The 25,097-nt window shown below is 52.2% G+C and overlaps 1 protein-coding gene across 4 annotated transcripts in view; it reads left to right on the top strand.

Moving 5' to 3' along the window:
• Positions 1–20,083, top strand: part of OTUB2 (OTU deubiquitinase, ubiquitin aldehyde binding 2) — a 42,808-nt gene extending 22,725 nt beyond the window's left edge. For 3 of the 4 annotated variants that reach the window (XM_055288310.2, XM_055288312.2, XM_055288311.2), the window contains 5 exons: positions 11,543–11,638; positions 13,129–13,247; positions 18,142–18,226; positions 18,759–18,953; positions 19,870–20,083. In XM_055288310.2, the coding sequence (XP_055144285.1) occupies positions 11,543–11,638; positions 13,129–13,247; positions 18,142–18,226; positions 18,759–18,953; positions 19,870–20,076 (702 nt within the window). In that variant the 3' untranslated portion in view covers positions 20,077–20,083. Of the gene's footprint in view, positions 1–531; positions 732–11,542; positions 11,639–13,128; positions 13,248–18,141; positions 18,227–18,758; positions 18,954–19,869 lie in introns of those variants that run through there. The other variant, XM_055288313.2, reaches the window with a different exon arrangement.
• Positions 20,084–25,097: the final 5,014 nt, after the last annotated feature.

Raw genomic sequence — 25,097 nt, 5'->3', positions numbered from 1 at the left:
TGATGTCCATTAATAATGAGCTTGTAGGCAAGATGAGTCATCTAGACCTGGTTCACGGATATCCCTACAATTCCAGAGCCACAGAGTCAACGATCCTGGACATTCATTCATTCAACAAACATTAACTGGGTGCGTGGCAACCTACTGATTCATGAGTTGGAAGAGGGTAAAATATTATATAGAAGCCATACTTAATGTTATTGGACACGTGTTCCCTAAGCACCTATCCTCTGATCTTGTGCAAACTATACTTATGTGACCTTGTTTATGAATTAATGACGGCCAGCTAATCCTTCAGAAGACTCCAATTTTAGGTTTGCGCAAAAGCCCTTCAGCCTTTACAAACGAGGACCTGTCTTCCTGGGTTGAGCCAACTCCTCTGCTAGTTAAAGGCTTTCTGTGTCTTTAAAAGGGGGAGGCATCCTGTCAAATGGACCCTAAAGCATAGGCTGAAGGCCCATGAAGTCCCACCCACTTTCTATGACGTCCTGCGTCCCGGCTCCTGATTGCCGGCCTGAGACATCAATCGCGGGGCGTGTGTCTTGCTGGGACACAGTGGAGGTCTAACCTTTGGTTTGCGGAGCGGTCGGGTGTATTCGCCGCCGCCCCCACGTCCTCGAGGTCCCTGCCACCGAACCAGCGGCGGAGCCCGCCCGCGCCTCCCGCGGCATTCCAGCACCGGATCGCTCCTCGCTGGGGCGGGACCTGGCCTGGCGGCTCCGGTCACTATGGTCAGTGATCGTGGGGGATCGCGAAGGGGGAGCGGGCAGGCGGCGCGGTGGGCGGGGTCGCTGCCGGAGCGGGTGCACCCGCGGGAAGGGGGTCGGACGCGAGGCTCAGCCCCCAGCCCGCCCCCGCCGTGTTCCGACCCCCTGAAATACGGAGTCCGGACGGATACTGGGGGCCAGGTCGCGCCCCCCTGTACCCCGTGGACGTGCAGCTGGGGAGGTCCAGCTCGGCCCCGAGCCCCCGCCCCAAGCGGGTCCGCCCCAGGTGGCCCGGGGCGCCGCCTCGACGGCGCTAGGTGGGCGCCCTCGACGGAAGCAGGGACAGGGAGGCTGCAGCGCTATGGGTCGCCTCCTCTTTGTTAAGTAGCCCCCCAGTCAGGAGTCCACGGCCCCACCCACCCCACGGCTCGGCCGTAAAAGACCACTCCACTCCTGGCCCCTGCCCCAACCCCACGAGGGGATCTAGGGGTTGCACGGGGGGCCAGGTCGTCTGTCCCCGCGGGTGACTAGACCGTCTCCATCTTTGGAGTCAGGACCCACGTAGAGAGGATGCCTCAAGTTGTGAGGCGCATGAGTTAGGGGTCGGGGAAAAGAAAATACTCAGGAATCCCTGATGGAGAGTCTCGTCTGCGCAGAACGGGGCCCAGAGACCCTCTGAGCCAGGCTAACCCTGGGCTTGGGCAGGTGGGGAAACTGAGGCCAGACAGGGAAGGGCTGGTACTGATTGAGATGGACCTGGGACTTGAACCCAGGCCTCTGGACTCTCAGTTCAGTGCTCTTTGTGTTACATCAGCTCACCTTCCAGGTTGCCGTGGCATCAGGCATCCTGCAGGGGACTGGGTGGGATGGCTGCCTAAGACCCTTCAACCCTGAGCAGGAGGAGCCTGGAGTGAGGGCTGGGTGGCTTGAGTCGGGGCCACACAGCCCCAGGTTCAAGTCTCACTTCCACCTCTTGGAAAGCAAAGAGGCTTTGGTTGGTTCGCTCTCCCCCTCAGCACCGTTTTGCACATCTGTGTCATGGGCTGCTGTGAGAACCATGTGAGATGATTAGCTGGAGCTTTTCCTGTGACAACAGAGTCCTGAAAATGGGTGTGCACAGATGCCTGGTTCTTCAGGCTTAGCCTCCTCTCTCCTATGATTGGGCAGGAAAATGGGTCACCACGGCAGGATGCTGCCGGGCTGGGGCATGGGTCAAAGCCTGGTCATGGCCTGGCACAATCTGGGTGTGGCATAGGCAGCCAGGGCACTCGAGCTGGGACTGTCCTTGCCAAGCCAGCCTGCTGCTTGGGTCATAGCTGGGGGCCTCTGGGGCATCTGGAAGCACCAGCTTCCTGCTTCCACTTGGTGCCCAAGGGTTTACCTGGCTGAGCTGCTCCTGGAAGGCAGCCCAGGTGTTTCTGCATCACCCACCAGGGAGTGGCAGAGCTGGGGTAATGATGGGCTTAGCCACCTGGGAGCTGGAGGCTGGCATGCCCTCTGGTCACCACTTGGCAACTGAGAGCACAGCAGAGGCAGTAGCTGCTCTTTGTGCCATGCAGTGAGGCTGCTCATTCTGCCCCCTATCTGCCCTGACTCAGGAGACTGGAAGTTAGAGGGCAGATGGGGTCCAAAGCCCTCACCCCTCACCGGGGGCTTCAGTGCCTTGGCGATGGATGAAGTGGTTAACCCACTAAAATAGGACATCTGTCTGGGAATCACAGGGGTGGAGGCCGTGCAGGGTCTGTTCCCTTCCCTTCACGTGGCATTTATTGAGCACCTACTGCATGCAGGGACCATACTGGGCCCCGTGCTTCATAGTGGGTTTTTATGTTGAACCTGCATTGTGTGGATGGTGGTGACAGAAGGAATACCTTGGAAAATACAGCATCTTCTTTGCTTTCCTATTTCTACATCACTGGGCTAAGCTTGAGGAAGGGCCCCCCATGGAAGACACAAAGCCCCTTGGGAAGGTAGGGGTGAGACAAGGACCAGGCCTCTGGCAGGGACTGCAAATAGCGAGGGGTCTCGTGCACTCAAGGTGCATTTCATGTTTGACGAATGAATGAGTCAGACATAAGCAGGAAAACCACAGGGTCCTATTGTGGTTTGTTCTGTTATTTGTCAAACAGGCCCCCAGTGGGCGCCTTTGTCAGGTCTGTGCTGGGCACTGTGACACTGATGAGAAAGACAAGGTGCCTGCCCGCTCTAGGAGCTCACTGCCTGCTGGCCAAGACAGCTGGACACAAGCAGTGTCTGAGCTACAGGTCATGGCCTAAGAGGCCTAAGGACTTTGGGAACACAGTGAGAGGTCAGTATGCTCTGAGGGAGTGGGGGTGTTGGAAGGTTCTGCAGAGGAGGTCTTTTGAGCTGGGGGAGGTCTTTTGAGCTGAGCTGAAGGATGTATATGAGTGTTCAAGAAGGATTTGGGAAGGGTACATTCCTTTTGGCAGGTGTGGGGGGACAGTGGGCTATCAGGCCTTGAAGCATGGTCAAGAATGGGGGATTTTGGCAAAGGTAAACAGCCTCTGAAGATGCAAGGAGATTGAGGGAGGCAGGGAAATTGAGTAGAAAATTTGATGGGGTCAGGATGTTCTGTGCAGGGCCTCACTTGCTGTGCTGTGGGGTTTGGGTTTTATTCCACCAATGAAGAGGAAACCATAACATATTTTTGACAAGTAAGAGATGGTTGACTTCGACGATCTCTCTGATGATGAAGTGGACACAGGGTTGGAGGTAGCCAGGCTGGAGTCAGAGCCTGGCTAGTCCCATGCATGCATCTGTCTATTCATTCATGCAGTGTGTGAGCTTCCCAGGCTGCCATAACAAAGTACCACAAACTGTGGTGTAGAGCAACAGAAATGGATTCTTACAGTGCTGGAGGCTGGAAGCTCAAGATCAAGGTGTCAGCAGGGCTGTGCTCCCTCTGAAGGCGCTAGGGAAGGTTCTGTTCCAGGCCTCCCTCCAAGCTTCTGGTAGCTCCTTGGCTTGTGGTTGCAGAACTCTGATCTTCACGTGGTGTGCTTCCTGTATGCCGGTCTCTGTCCTAATTTCCTCTTTTTATAAGGACACCAGTCGTATTGGATTAGAGGCCCACCCTACTCCAGTATGACCTCATCTCAGCTCATTACATCTGCAATGACCCTATTTCCAAATAAGATCCCATTCTAAGGTACCAAGGATTAGGAATTCAACATATGAATTTTGGTGGGGGGGACACAGTTCATTCAACTCATAACACTCAGTATACATTTCTGGAGCTTGACTGTGTGCCAGGCACTGAGGAGCCAGCACTGACAGGCAGACAAAGTCCCTGCCCTCATGGAATTGGCATTCCAGTGGAGGGAGCCGGGCAGCATGTAGGTAAACAGGTGAGCCTATCAGATCATGCCATGAAGAAATAAAGGTGAGAGGGATGGGGAGGGGCATGGGAAGGCCTCTCTGAGGAGGTGACACCACCTGCATCTTGGGAAAGGCAGAGGAAGAATCCAGGTCGAAGGAGCAGCTGTGCAAAGGCCCTGGGGTGAGAGTGAGTGTGTCTTGTGAAGGAACACAGAGAGGGCCACATGGGGTCAGACCTGGGAGGTTGTTGTCAAAAGATTGAGTCTTGGCCTAAGTGAGGGAGACCATTGGAGGGCGTGGAGGAAGGGCGTGCCCTTGCTGGCTAAGCAGCTTGTATTGGCTGCTTGTGGAGAATGGGCTGGGATGGGGGCAGGAGTGGAAGCCAGGAGGTCCTTGGGCAGATGTTGGTGCAGCCTCCCTGGGGGGAGATGATGGCAGCTTGGACCAATGGGGAGGTCAGGGAGAGAGGAGTGGAGAAGCACTTCTGGGTCTCAGCGTCAGCTCTGCTTGGATGGGGAGCTGGAGAAGCCTGTGGGGGGTGGGGGGCGAGGTGGGCAGGAGAGCAGTCAGGGACACGTTAATTCAGTAATGTTCTCAGACTTCTGAGTGGGAGTGGCTGTGGAGTCAGAGCTCTAGGGAGAGGTCAGGCCGGGAGAGGAAGATCTGAGGGTCTGCTGGGAGGATGCTGAATGAGTCCAGGCATATGGTAAGAGGGAAGGCCCGGGCCCGGGTCAGGGTCTCTGCAAAGCCAGCCAATAACTGACCCAGGGCGGGAAGCCTCAGTGCAGGGTCTTGTCACTTTTCTTAGTGGAGCAGCAGAGAAGGCACATGTAGCAGGCTGAGCAATGGCCCCAGTGATGTCCATGTCCTAATCCCCACAACCTGTGACTATGTTACCATGGCGAGAGGGACTTGGCAGATGGGATTCAGTTAAGGATCCTGAGTTATCCAGGTAGGCGCAATGACGTAATCACAAGTGTCCTTATGAGAGCAAGGCAGAGTGATGGTGGGGTGGGGGCCGGTGCGTAAGCCAGGAAACCTGGGAGCCTCTAGAAGCGGAAGACAAGAAAACAGATTCTCCTCCAGAGCCCACAGAAGGAACGCCGCTCTGTCGCCATCTTGCTTTAGGCCAGCAACACTCCTTTCGGACTTGTGGCCTCCAGCGCTGTCAGATCGTAAATTTGTGTTGTTTTGAGACACTAAGTTTGTGCTCTTTTGTTAACAGCAGCCACAGGAAACTCAGGGCACTCGGCTGCCCCCAAATCCATGGCTTCCAAACATTTATCATCGCTCACCTCATCAATACAAAACCTCTGAGGCCAGGCACTTATGCCTGTAATCCCAGCATTTTGGGAGGCCGAGGTGGGAGGATTGCTTGAGCCCAGGAGTTTGAGACCAGCCTGGGCAACACAGTGAGATCCCATCTCAAAAAAAAAAAAAAAAAAAGAAAGCAACATTGAGCATTGCATGCATACATATGTCACATATCATACCCCTGAGTACACATCTGAAGGGACATTTCCTTCCAGCCCCTGGAGCAGTCCACAGTGCTGGGCCCATGGCTGCGGGCTGCTTGAGGAGTCCTTGGGTTACGTGGGCAGGTTTCAGGTATATACAGAGGCTTGGGAGGGAAAACCAGAAGAAAGTGGGAACTTGTACTTTCCCTAAATTTGGAGGTGGGGCTCGGTACATGGATTAGGGATGGGGTATCAGGGGCAAGCTCTCCAGCATCATGGTGGGAGTTTTATACTCCGGCTCTTTAATCTCAGCTGGCGTTCCAGGGATGTAGGAGGAAGGACCAGCGGACAGATGTAGTACTGGCTCCCACCGAAGACTCAAAGCCAGTCTGAACCCCAAGCCCACGCCCTAGCGCTTTCTGCTAGTTCCCAGGGTTACTGGGGAAAAGCAGTGATTGAAGAACATCCTTTTCTCACTTTGAAATACATTCCTCCACGCAAGGTGCTAAATCTGTTTCCAAGCCACAGCGCTATCTGACTTAATTAATTAGCATCTATTTGCAAACCAGCAATTAAAGGGCTAAAGTCCTTTTAGGTGGCCTAATTAGGTCTGACAGGACATTGTCAGATGTGGCCTGTCCTTTCTCCATAACATCCTAGAAATTTTCAGCCATGGTTTTAAAAGCAATTACGAATGAGAGTCAGCCAGGTCAAGCATCATGCCTGATTTATGGGCTAGTAAATTGAGGGTGTGCCTGGGGTTCTTCCGGGAGCTTGAGTCTCTGGTCTTGCCGGAGTGTGGCCAGAGCCCTGCTAGTGGGGAGTGGCAGGGGACCAACTTGGGTGGACTTGGGTCATTCTGGAGGTGCCAGGTGGGAACTTGAAGGGCCAAAGTGAGAATCCACTTATCCCCAGGTCCCCCAATAATTACATCTGGGACCACTGGTACGCTGGAGCTAGCCCAAGGTAGCCCACCTGCGAGACATTTGTAAGCAGGAGTAGCTCTTAAACAGTGTGGAGTAAAGGGAAAAAAATCTCCAGAATATCTATAGAATAATATTATGCAAACTTAAAATGCACGCATACTTACAAGTCTGTATTTTTTAAAAGACAGATGCATTTCATTTATAAGAGGTACCTAGAGTAGTCAAATTCATTAGAGACAGAAAAGTAGAAAGGTGGTCGCCAGAGACTGGGGGCAAGGGGATGGGGAGTTAGTGTTTAATGAGTAGAGATTCATCATAAATACACCGAAGAAAAAAATAGGTATGGGAGTTTCAGTTTGGGAAGATTAAAAGTTCTGGGGATGGGTGGTGGCGATGGTTGCACTGTTGTGTGAATGTACTTAAGACCACTGAACTGTGTACTTAAAAATTGTTAAAATAAGAAATTTTAGGTTATGTACGTTTTACCATAATCATAATAAAAAACAAATATACTCATAGAGACGACCTATAGAGGCATGGTGGGATGGAGGAATGGAAATAGGGATCAGGGACGAAGGAGACAAAACCTGAAAAAATTCCTTCCTGAGGCTGGTGCCGACAGTGTGTCCTGAAGGTGTGGTGAGCTCAGCTCTCAGCAGCTGAGAGGGCTCCGAACTGCTATGTAGTATTTTCTTTTTTTTTTTTTTTTTGAAATGAAGTCTGTTGCCCAGGCTGGAGTGCAGTGGTGCGGTCACTGCAACCTCTGCTGCCTGGGTTCAAGTGAGCCTCCTACCTCGGCCTCCCAAGTAGCTGGGACTACAGGTGCCCACCACCACACCCGGCTCATTTTTGTATTTTTAGTAGAGACGGAGTTTCACCATGTTGGCCAGGATAGTCTTGAACTCCTGACCTCGTGATCCGCCCGCCTCAGCCTCCCAAAGTGCTGTGATTACAGAGTTGAGCCACCAGGCCCTGCCTTATGTAATATTTTTCCTTAACTTGGCTCTTTTAAAGAGCTTAAGTAGATTTGTCAAAAATGCAAATTTTATGTTAATAGAGCAAGTGGAAACCTAACTTGACTTTCCTGGCATAGGTGCCACCCCCGTTCCTAATCCACCTTTAAATATTCCTCATTTTAACTGTTGATGGCAGTTTTCGGCATTGAAGTACTTAACTCTGCCTGTTGAAGATTAATTCCTTAAATCCATTCCACTCCTCCATTGATTAGCTTCTCAGACCCTGCAGAGGAAATGTAGCTGATTTTGTGTCCTCATTCCGCCATTTTGGTTTTGGTTTCGGGCAGTCCAAGCACAAGCAGTATTAACTATAGTTGTTCTACTTTTTGATCTATGATTTAAAAAGACCCAAGCCATCATTTTAAGTCAGCTGTCTGTATAAACAACAAGCCTTTTATACAGTATAAACAAATTGTTAGATAAATAATGGGACTTTGGAATCAAGTCAGAGGGTGCGTGAGTGGGAACGAATTGGGCAGAGCAGGTGTGCTTGTTTTTCAGTATTACCTGTTTGTCCTCTTACCATCCACACAAGGCAGCAGAGGGAGAGCTTTCATTCTGAAACGTATAGAATCCTATGAATATATGCTGTATTAGCACGCAGTATGAGTGCCAAATTAATTGTACAACTAGCAATTGTTATTATGCTAGTAATGTCAATCTTTCATGATTTAGAATAGACCAAAACATGTTAACTTTTTATAAATTTGCCTTTGAAGTCAATAAATCTGGCTTGGTTTAAGTTAAAAGAAAAAACACAAATGAAAATGGAATGATTTTAAGCTCCGAGTCAGAGGCCTGCCCACTCTTGAGAAGAGAGACTAGCAAAGTAAAAAGGAGTTCAAGGTATGCTAGAGGCTGTCTTTCTCCTTGATGCCATCAGAAGGCTTGAAGGAAGTGGAAAGGCAAATCACTTTCCTTCCAGATATCACTGATGTATTTTACCGCCATGTCTGGATATTGCCTGTAAATTGTGTCCTGTTCCACCTGTGATGAGCATCTCTTGGGCCAGAAAATGCTGTTGTGGACACTGAACCCCCAGGATCAGGAGCTGGATGGAGAACTTTCCTGGGGGAGGCCTCAGGGGCAGGAGGTGGGGACCTGGCCTGTTGATAAGGCGGCCCTAGGCTGCCCTGCGTGGAATGTTCCTTTGTGTTTAGCAGCCTTGGTCCCTCAAGACCTCTGTGCTCTGCCTGCCTAGCAGTTTGGCATGGTAGAATTTCCATGAGCTTCAGAGTCAGAGAGATCTGCCTAAAATTACTTCTTAGCACAGGGCACCTGACCTTGTCAGTAGAATGAGTATAATACCCATCTCAGGAGGCGGTCGTGAGGATTAAGTGAGATGATGGGGACGTGTCAGCCTCTCTCCCCGAGCCTAGCACATAGTATTTGCACAATAGTGGTACCTGTTATCACTTCATACCTCTTGGGCCTAGGGTAGCAGATCACCAGATCATCTTCCGTGTGTTGACTTTCAGCCTCACACTCGCGGTATGGCTGCTGTAGACATTGCATCTGCATTAGTGGTGGGAAGGAGTAGAACATTCCATCTCTGTTCCTTTTATCCAAAACCAAAAGCTTCCCCAGAAGTCCCAGAAGTCCCCAGCAGACTTTTCATGGGTCCAGCTGGCCAACCCCAGCTACCTGGCTGCCCATAGCTGCAAGGGAGGCTAGGAAAATGGGAAAGAGGTAGGATTGTTGTGACTTACCCAGTCATTTTTCATCATGTTGTGGGATTCCGTTAGTGGGGAGGAAACTGGTCACAGCTGATGAGACAGAAGCCCTCAGCACCTGCCCCTAAGTGTTGTCTGATTCCTCCTGATGGTTTTCCTGTTGCTTTGCCAGCCCACGCTATGATGTCAGGGCAGAAGGAAGGAAGGAGCCTGGGGCTGGATTAATTTCGCAAAGAAGGGTCGGTACAGAGTGGAAGCTTCTAGAAGCAAAATCCAGAATCCCTTCTTCCCACCCCCCAAGTGTTTGCATGCCCTGTTTCCTCTTTCCTCTTTTGGAAACATTCTTCATCCAGTTTTTTTTTTTTTCGAGACAGAGTCTCGCTCTGTCACCCAGGCTGGAGTGCAGTGGCGCAATCTTGGCTCACTACAACCTCTGCCTCCTGGGTTTAAGAAATTCTCTACCTCAGCCTCCTGAATAGCTGGGATTACGGGCACATGCCACCATGCCTAGCTAATTTTTTTGTATTTTTAGTAGAGATGAGGTTTCGCCATCTTGGACAGGCTGGTCTTGAACTCCTGACCTCGTGATCCCCCACCTTGGCCTCCCAAAGTGCTGAGATTACAGGCATGAGCCACCACGCCTGGCCCATCCAGTTCTTTAGGACAAGGAATTCATCCTCTATTCTTAAGCTATCTTCTGGGAAGTTGCCCTGAATCCCCCATGTCTGGGGGAGATCATGTTTGGTGCTACCAGAAAGGGCGAAACAGAATAAAGTGTAAGTTCAAGGGAGAGCTCAAGCCTGACTCAGATGAGGTGGGGAGATTAGGGAGGCTTCATGGAGGAGGTAGCTTTTATTCATTTGTTTGAAAAATATCTCACCTCCTTCTCCGTGCCAGGCCCTGGGTGAATGGAAGATGGCAGACAGTATGACAAGCTGTCATTCCAGGCCCCCTAAAAACACCCCTGCCCAGTCCCAGCTTCTCCCCTGACCTGACACTGGACACAGGATCTGGGCCAGATGGACGTTTGCAGTCTGTCCCATGTGGAGAAAGGAGCAACAAAAGTCATTTAGGCCTCATTATCGAATCTCACGGCCCAGCTTCCTGCTTCTGTGTGCTGAGCTTTGGAAAAAGCTAATCATAAAAATCCGGATATATTTCTTCAGGTGGAGAAAAGGGTTTGTAGCATCAGAGGGCTCCTCTCTGAGCAGGATGGTGTTGGGTTGAGATCATTATCTAGTCAGTGATGAGGCTGAGAGGCTACCAGGGAAGGCCACTGTGGCCGGTGTGACATGAAAAAGGCCAGTTACAACTGCATATCAACAATGATGGTGATAAATGCCTGGAAAACTAGATTACTATTTACAAAAATCCCAATTAACAGTGACCATCCACCGTGCTCTATTGCATAAAAATGGTCTCCCTGGGTTGTGTGCAGGAGCCAGCCTCATTTATTTTAAGCTGTAAACTATAAGTGGCTTTAACACCATGTCTCTCACAGTATGTTCATGCTGCAATCAAAGTGGCTCTGGGTGGGTTGGAGGCTAGAGCTGCATCTCCCGCTTGTTTGAGCCCTGCTGACAAGACAGCACAAGGTGGAGACCAGGCCCACGGGCAGTTGGCTGCTAGAAGGTGTCTCCTGCAGTTTCCTTCACCCCGAAGCTTCCTCCTCTCTGTCCGCCAATTTCTTCTCGGGCCTGGAGAGACCCTGCCTGTAGGAGGCTTGTCTTTCTGTGTTGGAATTGACCTAGACCTAGAGCTGGGCTGTAGAATAAACTTTCGCCGGTAGGTGGTGCATGAAGATGCCCTCCCGCCCTGTGCTCCTTGAGCTCAGATCTCTGACAACCTCTCTGGCATCTCTGTGTACCAGTGCCACACAGTGTGGCCTCTTCTGGTGACCTTATCACCCCCTATCTTGATTGTTTTTCCCTGTAGTCTGTGAGCCTTGTGGGTGGGGGAGTGCTAGATGTCCTTCCTTCTGTATTTCCAGCATGTGACACAGTGCTTGGCATGTGGATGTCCAGGAATTGTTGGATGAATAAAAGAATGAATGAATGAATGCATGCATGCATGAATGAGAGAGGAGGGACGGAAGGAGACAAAGGGCCTTATCCTCTAGGATGAAGGTTCATTAGGTTCGAGGTATACATTCTGTGAAATGAATCAGGCTTCCAGTAACAAGATGAGTTTCCTTACAACCAGGGCTATCTCTTCACGATGGCCCTGACCCTGACTATCCCTGTCCTGGAAATGTGGTGATCCCAACAGGCATCTAGGATGCTGGTAACATACGCCCAGCATGAGAAGGTGGGAAGGTCTCATTCATTGTTGTCTGTAACCGGCAGTTCAGAGGCCACCAGCTCGGGGAGTCCCATCCGTTGCTTTTGAAATTGTCACAGCATTTCTTTCTTTCCTATCTTTCAGAGTGAAACATCTTTCAACCTAATATCAGAAAAATGTGACATTCTATCCATTCTTCGGGACCATCCTGAAAACAGGATTTACCGGAGGAAAATCGAGGTGAGGCAGAGGGCAGGGAGAAGAGCGTCCTAAACTAAACGGGCTGGAGTTGGGAGTGTAAAGGTGATGCCTCTTTGAAGGCCGATAGTTTGGGCCAGGTTCATTGGGCGAATGAGAGATTCCTAGGACATTTTGATGCTGGACATTTGCCTTAGCAATAAATCCTTTCATTCAAAAAAAAAAAAAAAAAAGGATTTTTTTTGTTGAAAAGTTTAGCACTATCCTAATGTTTTATTTACTCACCAAGACTTCATTACCACTCTGTGAGGTAAGTACTTTTATTACCCCCATTTTGCAGCTGAGGAAACTGAGGCACAGAAATTAAGTGGTGGCCATTTAGTTCATGAGTGGTCAAGCTAGGATTTAAACCCAGGCAGCCGAGTCTCAAGCCACATTCCTAACTGCTGTGCTGGGAGACCTCTTGGAGGGAAAGTTTACTCCAGTGAGGCTAAAGGGATTTGTGGGAAGGCTGCAGGGATCGCTCACGGAGCACTCACCCGTGGGTGGCAGGAGGACCCTGGTGCCCACTCTGTCCTTCTGGCAGCAGGCCCCGGCTGCTCTCTTCACTCTGCAGGACTTCCTCTCGCTGGAGGACGGGCTTGCTCTGGCACTGGCCCCACAGGCCCTTCCCTTCAAGCTCCTCTCAGACACGCAGCACCGTTGCTGGGCCCCATTACTTATCCTCAGAGACTCTGATAGGTCCAGCTTGGGTCAGATGTCCATCAGCAGCCAGGGGTAGTGGTGTGGGCATCATGTGATCCGAACGCTGCTGCGGGGCACTTCCAGGGCAGGAGCTGGGCTCTGCAGCCCACTGACTTTTGTGTCCGCCAGAGCCCTCCTGGGAGATGAGCCAGGGGCTCCAGATTGTGCCTGCCTCCCCACTCCAGCTGGCCTCAGGCGGGCCCAAGTCGGCTCTGAGCCCTCTCACGGCTATGGGGGGAACAGGAACTCCAAGACCCCTTGAAAACCATCCTCTGCTGTCAAAATGCTGCTTATAGTCCCGTGAGGCAGGAAAGGGGATTCCAGGCCAGTTCAGAGGGACACCTACTTACTGCTAGGAGTGGAGCTGGGGCCCACCCCTCCTGCCCCTGCTCACACACGCAACCCCCCACCCTCTACTTCTGCCAGCTCCCGATTCTCAGTGCCGCTCCCCCAGGAAGGCTTCCCCAACTTCCAAAATCTAGTGCAATGCCAGTGCCCCGTGGCACCCAGCCGGGCACTCCTTCTGTCCTCACAGTGCCACTGTCTAATTATCCATCTTCCCTCCCAGACTGTAGGCTGCCTGGGGGCAGGGACGGACACACAGGACAATGCAGTGTATTTTTATATCAGGGGAATGAACGAGGGTGGGAGGCTGAGGGGATAGCAGCCTGAAGGGAGGGAGCAGGCATTTCCTGGGAGAGATGGGGGGCACCTGGCCAGTCCCAGTGCCCAAACCACACAGAGCTGTTGTTGCTGCAAATGCCCACATTTCTTTCTGTCCCCCTCAGGAACTCAGCAAAAGGTTCACCGCCATCCGCAAGACCAAAGGGGATGGGAATTGCTTCTACAGGGCCTTGGGCTATTCCTACCTGGAGTCCCTGCTGGGGAAGAGCAGGGAGATCTTCAAGTGAGTGCCGGCGTCCCCTGGGCTCTCAAGGCTGTGTTCTCTGTGCTAGGTCAGCCCCAAGTCTCTCGGAGGTTTTTGTTACACTCAGGCTGGTTAACCCAGAGAGTGAGCTGAAGGGCTGCGTGGCAGAGGCGTTTGATGTTGGGGGGGCCCAGCTGCCCGCTGTGGTGGAGTTGGGGGCAGCCAAGGGGTGGAGGATGGAATCTGTGACCTCCCAGATGCTTTCCAGCCTCTGCTTCCACCACAGGCCTGGGTCAGCCCAGGTGAGTTGCATGGAGCAGGTACTTCGTGACCCACTCTGAAAAGAAAAGAAAACACAAACAAAAAGAAGCTTTGCCCCGGTGTTCTGCATAATTCCTGTTGACCTTGGTTTGGAGTGTGTGTGACCCAGGCATTCAGCTGGCTGGGCCTGTCCCTGAGGTTCATGCTGGAGGTCTGTGTCCAGAGCTGCCCCTGTCATCTCGGCTAGTTCAGGGCTTCTCATATCTGAAGTTTGTACAAGGCCCCTGGTTCTCTAGTCCATAGCAAGAAAAAAAAGTAAAGACAAACAAACCCCTGAGAGCTGGCTAGGACCCGAATTCCTGTTCAGTGGGAGCAGGGCAGAGCTGGGACTGCTTTTGTCACTGGCTGCCAGGAGATGCTGATGCCTCTGGGCCTCAAACTACGCTTTGAGGAGCAAGGAGCTAAGAGACCCACCTAGCTCTTAACCTTTGGGGGTCTCAGAGCCCTTAGAAGCTTTGGCGAGGGCCATGGGCCCTGCTCATCCGAGACCCGCACCCACATGCTCTCTGGAAACAGTACGGGGGCAGTGGGTCACAGAGCACTTCTTTGGCTAAGGCAGGTTTCTCAACAGCGGCATGACTGATGTTTTGGGCCAGATCATGCTCATGGTGGGGGCTGTCCTACGCATTGTAGGCCTCTTAGCAGCATCCCTGGCCCCCACCGATGAGATACTAGTAGTAACCCCCTCCCCAAGTCATGAGAATCAAAACTGCCTTCAGACACTGCCAAGAATCTTTCGGTGGAAAAAAGTCGACCCTATCTGGTTGAGAACTACTAGGTTAAGGCCATCATCTCCTGTTCAAAATATAGATGATCTCAATGAGGGTATAAGTTGAGCCATCTGTTCCTTGGTGGAACCGTTCAGATTGTTTCGCCAGTGACAGACTGGCAGAGCCCCTTTTCATGGAGAGTCAGCTATCTCAAGCCATTCCCCTCCCCAACTTTCTCACAGCCCTATGGGGACCAGCACAGCACAGTGCAGGGATTATGACCCCAACTTCATTTCCCCATGACCTGTGTCCCCTGGAGTTGTGCCATGCAGCAGCCCTGGGTTCTGAGGTCAGACCTCACTCTCTTGCTTACTTGCTGTGTGACCTTGGGCAAGTGACCTGATCTCTCTGATCCTCAGTTTTCATGCCTGTGGAAGGTGGACATTATAACACACTTCAGGGTGCTATTGTGAGGACTCAGTGGGTGATGCTGGCCAAGCCCAGCGCCTGCATCTCTCTCTGCACCAGCCCACGTGCTCTGTTTACCTTCACTCCATCCTGTCTCCCCACTCCAGTCAGCAAACACGGGTGCCATGCTCGGACCCTGCTCTAGGCTGTGGGGATACCGCAGTGAACAAGAGAGACAAAATCCCTGCCTTGTGGGGCTTGCGTCCTAATGGGAGAAGATGGACAGTACATGAGTATCACGTTTGAGGTGTCAGGTGGTGATAAGTATTGTGGGAAAAATCAGGCAGGAAGGAGGCCAAGGAGTGCAAGGTCTGGGGTTGGCAGTTTCAAGTAGGGTTGGAGAGGTAAGGGCGGCAGGGCACATAGGGCCTCGGGCCTTTCTAAGGACCTTGGCTTTCAGCCTGAAGGACACGGGAGCCACGGAGGGATTGCGCAGCACGGGGGACCTGCCCTGCTGGCTGCTGTGTGCAGGACAGACGGGGGCCGAGACACAGCCAGGGAGATGTGGTTGGGGAGAGATCCAGAGGGGATCTCTGGATCTCTGGCTGTGGCGTGAGCAGGTGGATGCAGTGGGCATGGCAAGAAGTGGGCAGGTTTAGACACCTGTGAAGGTGGCGAAGACAGGATTCGTGCCTGACTCACATGTTGGACATGGCACAGTCAAGAATGGCTCCCAGGGGTTTGGCCTGCGAGTTAGCAGGATGGAGAAGCCGTTTGCTGCAAAGGAGGGCTGAGGAAGATCAGGAGCTGTGTTTTGCAATGCTGTCTGAAATGTCCGGGAGCCATAGAGTGGGGGTGTCTGGTGGGCAGTGGAGGTATGAGGCTGGCGTTCAGCAGGCAGGCCGGGGCACACAGGTGATAAGTCAAACCAAAAGGCTGCATGAGACCACCAGCATTTTTCCTTTTTTTTTTTTTTTTAAACATTTTCTTTTCTCTCTTTATTTTTTCTTAAGAGATGGGTCTTGCTATGTTGCCTAGGCTGGCCTCGAACTCTTGGGCTCAGGCGGTCCTCCCTCCTCAGCCTGCATCTTCTTACACAAAAACCGAGATCATGTCACTCCCAAGCTTGAAATATGCCCCTGACCTCTAGGAGCAGTGGAAACCCCTGACACCAACGCCCTCCACACCAGGCCCCTGCCTCTCCTGCCCCATTGCCTGCCCACCCTGAGTTCTAGGCACAGGGACTCACTTATCCTACACACACCAGAGCTTGCAGGCATCACATGCCGCCTGACGCTGCCTGGGCCTAGGTAGCCTTGCTTCTGACCCGGCTGTGGGTTCCTCGGGCCCCAGGCAGGTTGCTTCACTCACTCCTCTGTAGCTCCTTTCCCCAGGTGAACAGTGGCCATAGCCCTGTCACGGACATTAAGTGATTGACTCGTGAGTACTTGGAACGCTGACTGGGGTGTTTCGTGCTAGCTCTTAGCGTCGGCGTAGTGCATCCTCCACAACCCACTGTCTCCCTGTGTGCAGTGAGCCCAGAGCCACCCAGGCAGACACTTGTTCTCTGCTCAGTGCTGCTGCAGGGCTGGAGCAAGCGTGTTGCAGCAGTATGCTTGTTCCAGCCCTGGATCTTGCATACTTGCTTTAGAAGTATGCGAAGTACTTCTGCGTGCCAGAGGCTTGGAGAACACGCTCTTCCTTTGAGGACAGCCACTGTTACTACCCCATCTGATGAGCAAACAGAGCCTCATAGAGGTCAGATGACTTGCCAGAGGTCCCACACAGGCTTATGTGCAGCCCCAGCTGTCTGAACTTGCCCCCCCTCCGAGCCCCAGTGCCATCCTTCTCCGTATCCCTGGCTTACCTCTCGGGGGTGCATGTCCTGGCCTGGGGCCTTGCTCCCTTCTGATAGGGCCTACGACTGCATGCTGCTTATCTCCATGCCCCCAGTGCCTGGCACAGAGGGGCCCACAAGTCACTGGTGAGGAATGAATGTGGAATGAGGCAGAGGTTTGGGGGTGAGAAGGGGGGCAGGAGAGCTGGGAGCAGAGCAGTGCACTTCATGGCCATGCAGGGACAGAGTGGCTAGAAAAGGGTCGGGCCCTTGGAGTGGCCCTGGAGGACTGCAGCTGCTTCCTGGAGCTGCTTCTAGTACTCTGGCCATGGGCCACCTAGCTGCAGCTGAAGACAGAACAGGGAGTGCTGATGAGGGTGGCTCCTGAGCGAGAGGCGTTAGCCAGCACTGACCATCAGATCCTTGCCCTGGCCTGGAGGGAAACCCAGGCAGCAGGTACCACCGCAGTGGAGGCCTTGTCCTCCCAGGCAGCTCTCCGTTCGCCCTCAGCACCCCTGCAGTCAAGGCGTCATCACCATCCACACTAGTGCCAAAGTGGAGCCTACGGCCAAAAGCCACAGGGGGACTTGACAGGGCTGGAGGGGACGGCGGCTAGAAGCCAGCACAGACTCCATCCCTCCAATCCAGGCACCTCACCCCGCAATCAGGACAATCTAGTCCTGGCCCAGGCAGGACTGTTAGATATGCCAGGACCAGCCAGGGGCGAGCGGCATCTAGGCAAACACTCCTCCTTCTGAGTTGAGACCAGCTTCCCATCCACACCCACTACCTTCTCCCTCCTCACCGCCCCCTGTCCTCCTACAAGGCACCAGGCTTTTCTGGAGCACAGCAACTTCTGAGGTGGCCCAGGCCTCTGTATTCCCTTGTGAAACCTTCTGCCTCCTGGGTGCTGTCAGAGCCTCATCTCTATTCCCAGGGAAAGTGAGGGGCTGGAGAACTAGGTCTGGCCTTAGTGTTCTGCGCCTGCCAGCTGGTCACCCAGGGCCGCTCACCTGGTCCTTGTGGGAGGCAGCCCTTCCTCCATACCTCATTGCTGCCACTAAATTTGGGAGTGTCCTGGAGCCAGGGCCAGGCCCAGGCCTGGATTTCTTGCCATACCCCCTGAGGGCACCAGGACAGGTCCCAGAAAGGGGCTGCGCCATGAGGGGGCCTGCAGTGGGTGCAGAGAGGAACAATTCAGCATGCACAGAGCAAAGGTCTGTGGAGCGGGTCCCCAAGGGTGACTCGGTGCTGGCAGATGCTTAACAGCCAGCTGTGGGCATGTGGGAGGCCTGGTGTGTGTTGTGAGCCAATTGCTGTGGTGTCAGTGTTCAATATTATCATGATTGAGTCAAGCTGCCCTCATGAGGTCACTGAGTAGGGAGTTGGAAAAGATGCAAAATCACACACGCCCTTGTCATGTTGTCTTTCCACCATGCACACACACACAATGCAGCTCAGTCACCAGGGCCTGGCAGGGCCGGGGTGGAGATGTGCACGGTGCATGTGGCTGTGTGTTGGGGGCAGGGGCGGGAGGTTCTGCGGCTGGACTAGAGATGAGGTTGGTGGGCACAGTGGGTTGAGAGGGGGACGCAGTTGCCAATCACAGCACTCCTGCTGTGTTTCCCTGTAAACACTCAGTCTACCCCCTCTGTAGGTTCAAAGAACGCGTACTGCAGACCCCAAATGACCTTCTGGCTGCTGGCTTTGAGGAGCACAAGTTCAGAAACTTCTTCAATGCTGTGAGTTCACCTGGTCCCTCCTTCCACACTGGCAGAGCAGACAGGAGTGGGAACTGGCTGGAGCCCCTGCACAGCCCACAACTCTGCTCCTCCTGGCTGGGGAAGGACAGAGGGTTGCTTCCTGCTTGTGGGGGTGTGTGGGCACAGGGAGCCCTCACCCTATTCCCTCACCCTATTCCATCTCCACGTCGTGCCTCCCTATCCAATTAGTGGAGGGGTGGGATCGAGGACTCTCAGACGCTTGCCACTCTGAGTGTGCACGTGAGAATCCAAATCCAGGTAGTCATGGCGGGGAGACCCAACTGCCGCTCCCTAGACGTGCCTCTGGGCTAGCGTACAAACTACAAAGTCTTGCTAACCCTGGGTTACTTAGCTTAGGCAGAATCTCAGACTGATTTTCTACCTCAACCCTGAGAATCTACAAATGAAAACGCACATGAGGGCTTCACGCGAAGGGAAAGAGCGGAGGGAGAATGCAGAGGGAGGGCTGGGGCTTGCTTGGCCTCCCTAGCTGAGGGCTGGGCGGGTGCAGTTTTACAGTGTGGTGGAACTGGTAGAGAAGGATGGCTCAGTGTCCAGCCTGCTGAAGGTGTTCAACGACCAGAGTGCCTCGGACCACATCGTGCAGTTCCTGCGCCTGCTCACGTCGGCCTTCATCAGGAACCGAGCAGACTTTTTCCGGCACTTCATTGATGAGGAGATGGACATCAAAGACTTCTGCACTCATGTAGGTGCTTGGGGTCTCAGCCCCAGCCCTGGGCTCTGCTCCTGTGGCCCTCTCCTGGAGACTTCAGCACCCATCCGTAGCCGAGGGACTCGGGTGTCACGACTGCCCTTGCAATTCAAACAGAGCTAGGTCAGCAAGCTGTAGACAGGTCCCCCCTGAGCTGCCTGAGCTGTGTGGCCTGAGGCAAGGCACTTCCCCTCCCTGAAGATTTCCCATCTGAAAAATAAGGGATTTGGACTGGCCTGTTTACAAAACCGCAGTCACAGTCCAAGAGTCACATTTGCTTGACGTGTTTATGATGCATGGTATTTACCAAAAAGAGTTGCTGATGTTTAAAAATTAGGCACTCCTCATATGAATATTTGGATCTCTGCTGGAAAATCAGAAGATCCAGCCCCCAGGCCCTTGCTTTTGCAGGGCAGTATCAGCAGCTGCCCTCTCTATGTGGGACATACGCCTGCTTGCCACCGCCTCTGCCTCTTCCATCGTCTCTGCAGCAACTGGACTCGCACCCTCACTACCAGCCTGGCCTCTGTAAACACTTAAGCTTGAAAGGCACCCCTGGATGACAGGGTGCCTTTTATCTCTAAGATTCTTTGATGCCCAACCTGAAAAATTTCTGCTCCCCCTTTCCAGATCCCTCTAAAGTAGTAGCCTGCTCTCAGGTCTAACTATAAGCTCTAGAATGGAAAAGATCCAGGTTCGATTCTTGCAATTGTAGTGATTTCTAGCTGTGCTGCCTCTCAGTGAGGCTGTTTCCTGTGTGACATGAGAATGTCCATACCCAACTCATGGGATGTTGTGAAGATGACAGCACAGACGCTGTGACCATGACCCTGAGAGCCAGAGTTGAACTCACTTGTCCTTTGCCAGACCTCCCTCCTAAGCTGGCTTGTTTTCATTTTGGCCCCTGCAGGAAGTGGAGCCCATGGCCACGGAGTGTGACCACATCCAGATCACGGCGTTGTCGCAGGCCCTGAGCATCGCCCTGCAGGTGGAGTACGTGGACGAGATGGATACCGCCCTGAACCACCACGTGTTCCCTGAGGCCGCCACCCCTTCCGTTTACCTGCTCTATAAAACATCCCACTACAACATCCTTTATGCAGCCGATAAACATTGATTAATTTCAGGCCATGCAGTGGAACCTGTCACCTAATGGGACTGCATTCTGAATGGAACATTCCGGCTCTTCAATTTTTTAAGCAATTTAGACTATAGCAAGAAAATGTGCAGCCTTTTGGGCTGCACCTAGGAACACCTAGGAACGAGGCCTACCCATTATGGACTGTGGTAACTTGGTGGGATTTTTAGTATTTATTTTAATGGAGGGACAAATGCTTTCTAACTGGACCCCTGACTCTGCACCCCAGTTCGCAGTGAGGCCTGGGTGGGTCACCTGCCCTCTCTGGACTTGCTTCTTCAACTGGAGGAGGTCCCTGCCTATGTTGACATTCCATTGTAGAAAAATGGGGCCTCTGGTTTCTCTTTACCAGGGGCAGTGCCTCTCTGCGGGGGAGGAAAAGCTCAAGGTTAGCTGTCTTAACTCAAGTGACTTACCAGGCCTACAAAGAGTCCAGTCCTGTCACTTGTTGGACTGGGCTCTGACAGATGGCCTGTTGAGGTCAACTTGAATGTGAGGGCTGTGGTGTGGTTTCAAACATTCACGATGGATATATTTTCCTACCCCTAACTTAAGGAGAAAAAAAAAAAAAAAAAAGACTTCCTTTTTTTGCCAAAGTCCAGAAAGGGGCCTTTAGCCTTTAGCAGGAGCTCAAATTGTTGCGGCCCCTCTACCTCTCTCAGGGCCAGAACTGCCTGACTTTTGGTGGACGAGCCCTTCAGGGTTCTGCTGTCAGCCCCACCTGGACAGAGGCTTACAAGACTAGGATCTGGACCAGAATCTGTGTATTTCTGTCTGGGACCAGGAAACTGCAGCTGTCCCATCATCCCCAGCAAATCCTACAAGTGGAGTCTGGATACTTCAAGGATAGAGGTGTTGGCACGCACAGCCATGGACCCAGCTGAGCAGAGCAGATGCTTTGCAGGCTGCCCCTGGCTTCTTTCTCTCTTTCCCGCTTCTGCTCTCTTTATGGACTGGTCAGAGGGTAGGTGGGAAAAAACAGACAAGCCATGGAAGTTGGCAGTGGGGAGATTTCCACTGTGGAAACTGCCTGGGAATTCTGGCCAGCAACTTCCTCATTCAGCCATCTGGCCATGCCCCTTAAATAAGCCCCTCACCTTGCTGCCTCGGGACCTTCAAGATTCCATCCGTGGGCTGGCCGGAGAGACGGCACCAGTGGGGACCCACACCCTGGCTGGGCGGAGGTGCTGCTAGCAACCTCTCTTCCTCTGTAGGAAGAAATGGAAAATGCAGGGTGTGGAACTGCCCTTTGGGGTCCTTCCTTAATCGAAGGCCACCTTCTCACAGGTTTCATTCTGCAGGGATTTACTGGAATCTATTGGTGCTGCTGCGTGAGTCTGCTGACAACCTGACTACCCAAGGACTGGGTAGCAGACTCCTCAGAGTCCTCTTGACACAAATGTCAGATTTGTGTCACTCTTCTGCCTTCGTGAAAAGCCAATAGCACTTTTAGATGTCAGGGGATTTTAGTTCCAAGCAGGTCCCCTGGTTTCCATATTGCCCTCAGCTGGAGTTTGGATCCAAAGGCTCTGGCTAAGTCATTATGTCACTTTTTCACAGGAATGTAAATTTGACCGTCATCTCTGAATTTGTTCAGTGTCCCACCATGGTCTATGACAAGTACACTGGAAGCGCGGGTGGAACACATGACATGATTTGTGAATAGCATCATCTTTGCCAGACGAGTCTCCAGGGGATCCGTTTCCCAACTGAAAGGTGTGCACGGACACACACAGGGCCTGGATGATGCCTTGGCTGTTCTAAGGGGCTATAAGGTGGGCTCTGGGCCTTCCAGCTAGGCTCTCAAGCACAGCAGATGCCTCACTGGCTGCTGTCTCTGTATTTGTGGCTTGTGTGGTGGCCTCAGAAGCAGAGCTGTTTGGCAGACTGGCTGGAGAAATTCCCTCTAGGAGACTTGCCTGTGCTGTGCTTCCAGGTCACAGAGCCCCACAGAAACTCACAGGGGCCCTCTTCCCAGGAAAGAATCTATTCTATCACTTCAGAATCAGGACACTCAAGCTCTGGCAGAGGCAGGCCAAGTTACTTTCATGGTCTTACCCTCTGCTTTTCCCCTTTTTGCAAAAAACCATTGGCCAAATCCGAACCACTGCCCTTGTTCCCCCCACGTTCCCTCTCAGATATTTGTCTCAAAGGGAACACATAGTGGATGTAAAGGTGTGGCAGGCTTTGGCAGCTTGTTAAAATCTAGTCATCTGTGGATGTTACCTTGCTTGTCCACAGCAGCCAGTCACCCTGGCCAGTCACACTTCCTGGATAATTCTCCACCCTCACCTCATAGAGCCATCTCTCTCCAGACCAAAAGCTGCAAGGAGAGTTGCTTTGAGAGCTTGTTTTTACAACTGCATGTTTATTATGATACTTTCTCTCCAAAGGAAACTTTATAAATCAATGGGAACAATTAGCAACAGAAAGAGCACAGTCCCTGCTTTTGACTGGGTTCCTGTTTTAAGCACAAATGAGAGCTCTGGAGCCAGAATGCCAGGGTTCAATTCAAACCTCAGCATTGCCACTTACTAGCTGTATGATCTTGGCCAAGTCGCTTCACCTCCGAGCCCCAATTCCCAAGTTTGTGAAATGGCGACAATACCTATGTATCACTGGATTATTGGTTAAAATGGAATGAGATTCCTTGTGTGAAAATAGCTATTATACTTGACACACTCATTGTATGGGCTCTACAAAGGGATGTTCCCCAACCTGTCCTTCCCGACAGGAAGCACAGGGCACTGCAGATGGGGAAGTATGTCACCTTGGCAGTGACTCCGTGGCTTCCCAAGCAGGAGTGTCAGGGGAGCCACTAGAGAGTCTAGGAGCCAAACACGTCGCCACCCTGAGCAGATACAGGAGTGGGGAGGGGGCTGTAACTCAGTGAGTGGCTTCCAGGGGCCCCAGGCCCTGTGGGATGTGGGCCAAGCCCTACAGCTTCCCTGGGCGGTAAGTAAAAACATTCTCCTAGCATTAAAATGGTTTCCATAACTACTTTTGTCCTGGCTTCTTACTACTGGGTACCTGGCATGCAGCCAAACTCTGCTTTTCCGTGGTGCCTATGTATTAAGTAGATTAGCTAGGGAGGGATATTCCTTGTTTAATGGCAGATCCAGGACACTCAGAAAGTTCTGCCCACCGACTTCACCTTACCAGGCAAGAGTAGCACTGCTTGGAAGGCTGCTCCTGTCTTTTAAAGCCTGTCTTATTAGCTCCTCCACCAAAAAAAGGAAAAGAATTTGCTGTTAGATGGCTAGGGCAGGACACCAACAGTCATCAGGGGATCTATCAGGGCATCTATGTTTGGCTTATGACAAGTGGCTTCACTCCCACGGCTCAGGTGCTATTAGGGGATATTGAGCATGCTTACTAACCCCACTGACCACCACTGCATCATTTGGAAAATGGAGAGTCTCCCTGCCATTCTCTGATAGCTGTCAGTCAGGAGCTGACCTCACAGACAAGGGCACTTTCCCCTCCTATCCAGGTCACTGGTGCCACTGGGGGATGGGAGGCCATTCCTTGGCAACACTTCCGAGACTGAAGTAGTTTTCTGAACTTGTCCTGGGCCCCAGAAGGAAGATACTAATCCCACCTCTGCTACTTGGCTGCTGTGTGGCCCTGGGCAAGTCTCATTCACTGGGTGTCTATATGCTCAAGTACAAAAAACACTATTAAGACTTATAGATGGGCACAGTGGCTCACACCTGTAATCTCAGCACTTTGGGAGGCTGAGGCAAGAGGATCACTTGAGGGCAGGAGTTTTGAGACCAGCCTAAGCAACATAGTGAGACCCCATCTCTACTAAAAAAAAAAAAAATCAGCCAGGTGTGGTGGTGTGTGCCTGTAGTCCCAGATACTTGGGAGGCTGAGGCGGGAGAACTGCCTGGGCCCAGGAGTGTGAGGTTGCAGTGAGCTATGATTGTGCCATTGCACTCCAACCTGAGCAACGGAGGAAGACCCTGTCTCAAAAAAAAAAAAAATTATTTCTCAGGACCTTCAAGACTAAATGCTAATTAGATAAAAGTGCCAACCATGAGGCTGAGAGAGGCTAGCTACTTAGATCTTGGGGCGTCTTGGTCCATTTGTGTATCCTCTTCAATTCCCTAGCACCCCTTGAACTAAACAGCTGTATTGTATTGTGCCCCGATGAATACCTGTTTGGAAGCCACACAGCTGTGCAGAAATCTATGCCTCTCCCATGGTTGTGGGAGTTGTGGATACTCACCTACACTGATCCAGACAAAGCTGGGGCAGCATTGGGAAGTCCCTAATTCCCTGAGCACACATTTATACCAGGCTGACCAAGCCTTGAGTTCCTCTTCTCCCAAGGAGCTCAGCTAAGGGAACACAGCATGGCAAGTGCTATGAAGAGGGTAAGCACAGGACACTAAAGGAGCCCCAGGAGAAGCACTGCTCCCCCTTAGAGGCTCAGGACTAGAGGACCCATGGCAGTGCTACAGGATGGAGAAGGCCAAAAGGCAATCCAGACCGAGGGAAAAGCCTATTCTGCACAAAGGCTCAGGGCAAGAGAAGGGGTGCATGTAACCGTGGGCAGGAGCCTGCTCTGTCACAGAGGAGGGGAGTGGAGACAAGGCTGGGGCTAGATCCTGAGGGCTTCACACGCCAGACCTAGTGACTGTTGACTCTGCGATGTGAGGGAAGCCTGAAGACGGCAACCTCATCCCTGCCCACCTCCCATGGTGGCTCAGACAATAAGCAGAAGAGTGGACAGAGCTAAGGAGCTATTAGCATGCTGCTCTGGGTAAAGCAGGAACATGCACCTCTTGAACATTCCAGCCTCTTGCTCCATCCACACTGTCCAATCTTGGCCTGCAGCCAGAGGCCTGACACTATTCCTGTCCTTTCAAGGGCTTAGCACTGTGCTGGCCCAGGAGAATCACTAAGTTAATAATGAAACAAACTACACCACCACCCCCATCTTCTAGCTAAAAAAAAAAAAAAAAAAAAAAAAATCAGGATGACACAATGGC

Source organism: Symphalangus syndactylus, chromosome 8 (assembly GCF_028878055.3).
Source record: "Symphalangus syndactylus isolate Jambi chromosome 8, NHGRI_mSymSyn1-v2.1_pri, whole genome shotgun sequence".
NCBI lineage: Eukaryota > Metazoa > Chordata > Mammalia > Primates > Hylobatidae > Symphalangus > Symphalangus syndactylus.
This window is presented reverse-complemented; position numbering and strand designations above follow the sequence as displayed.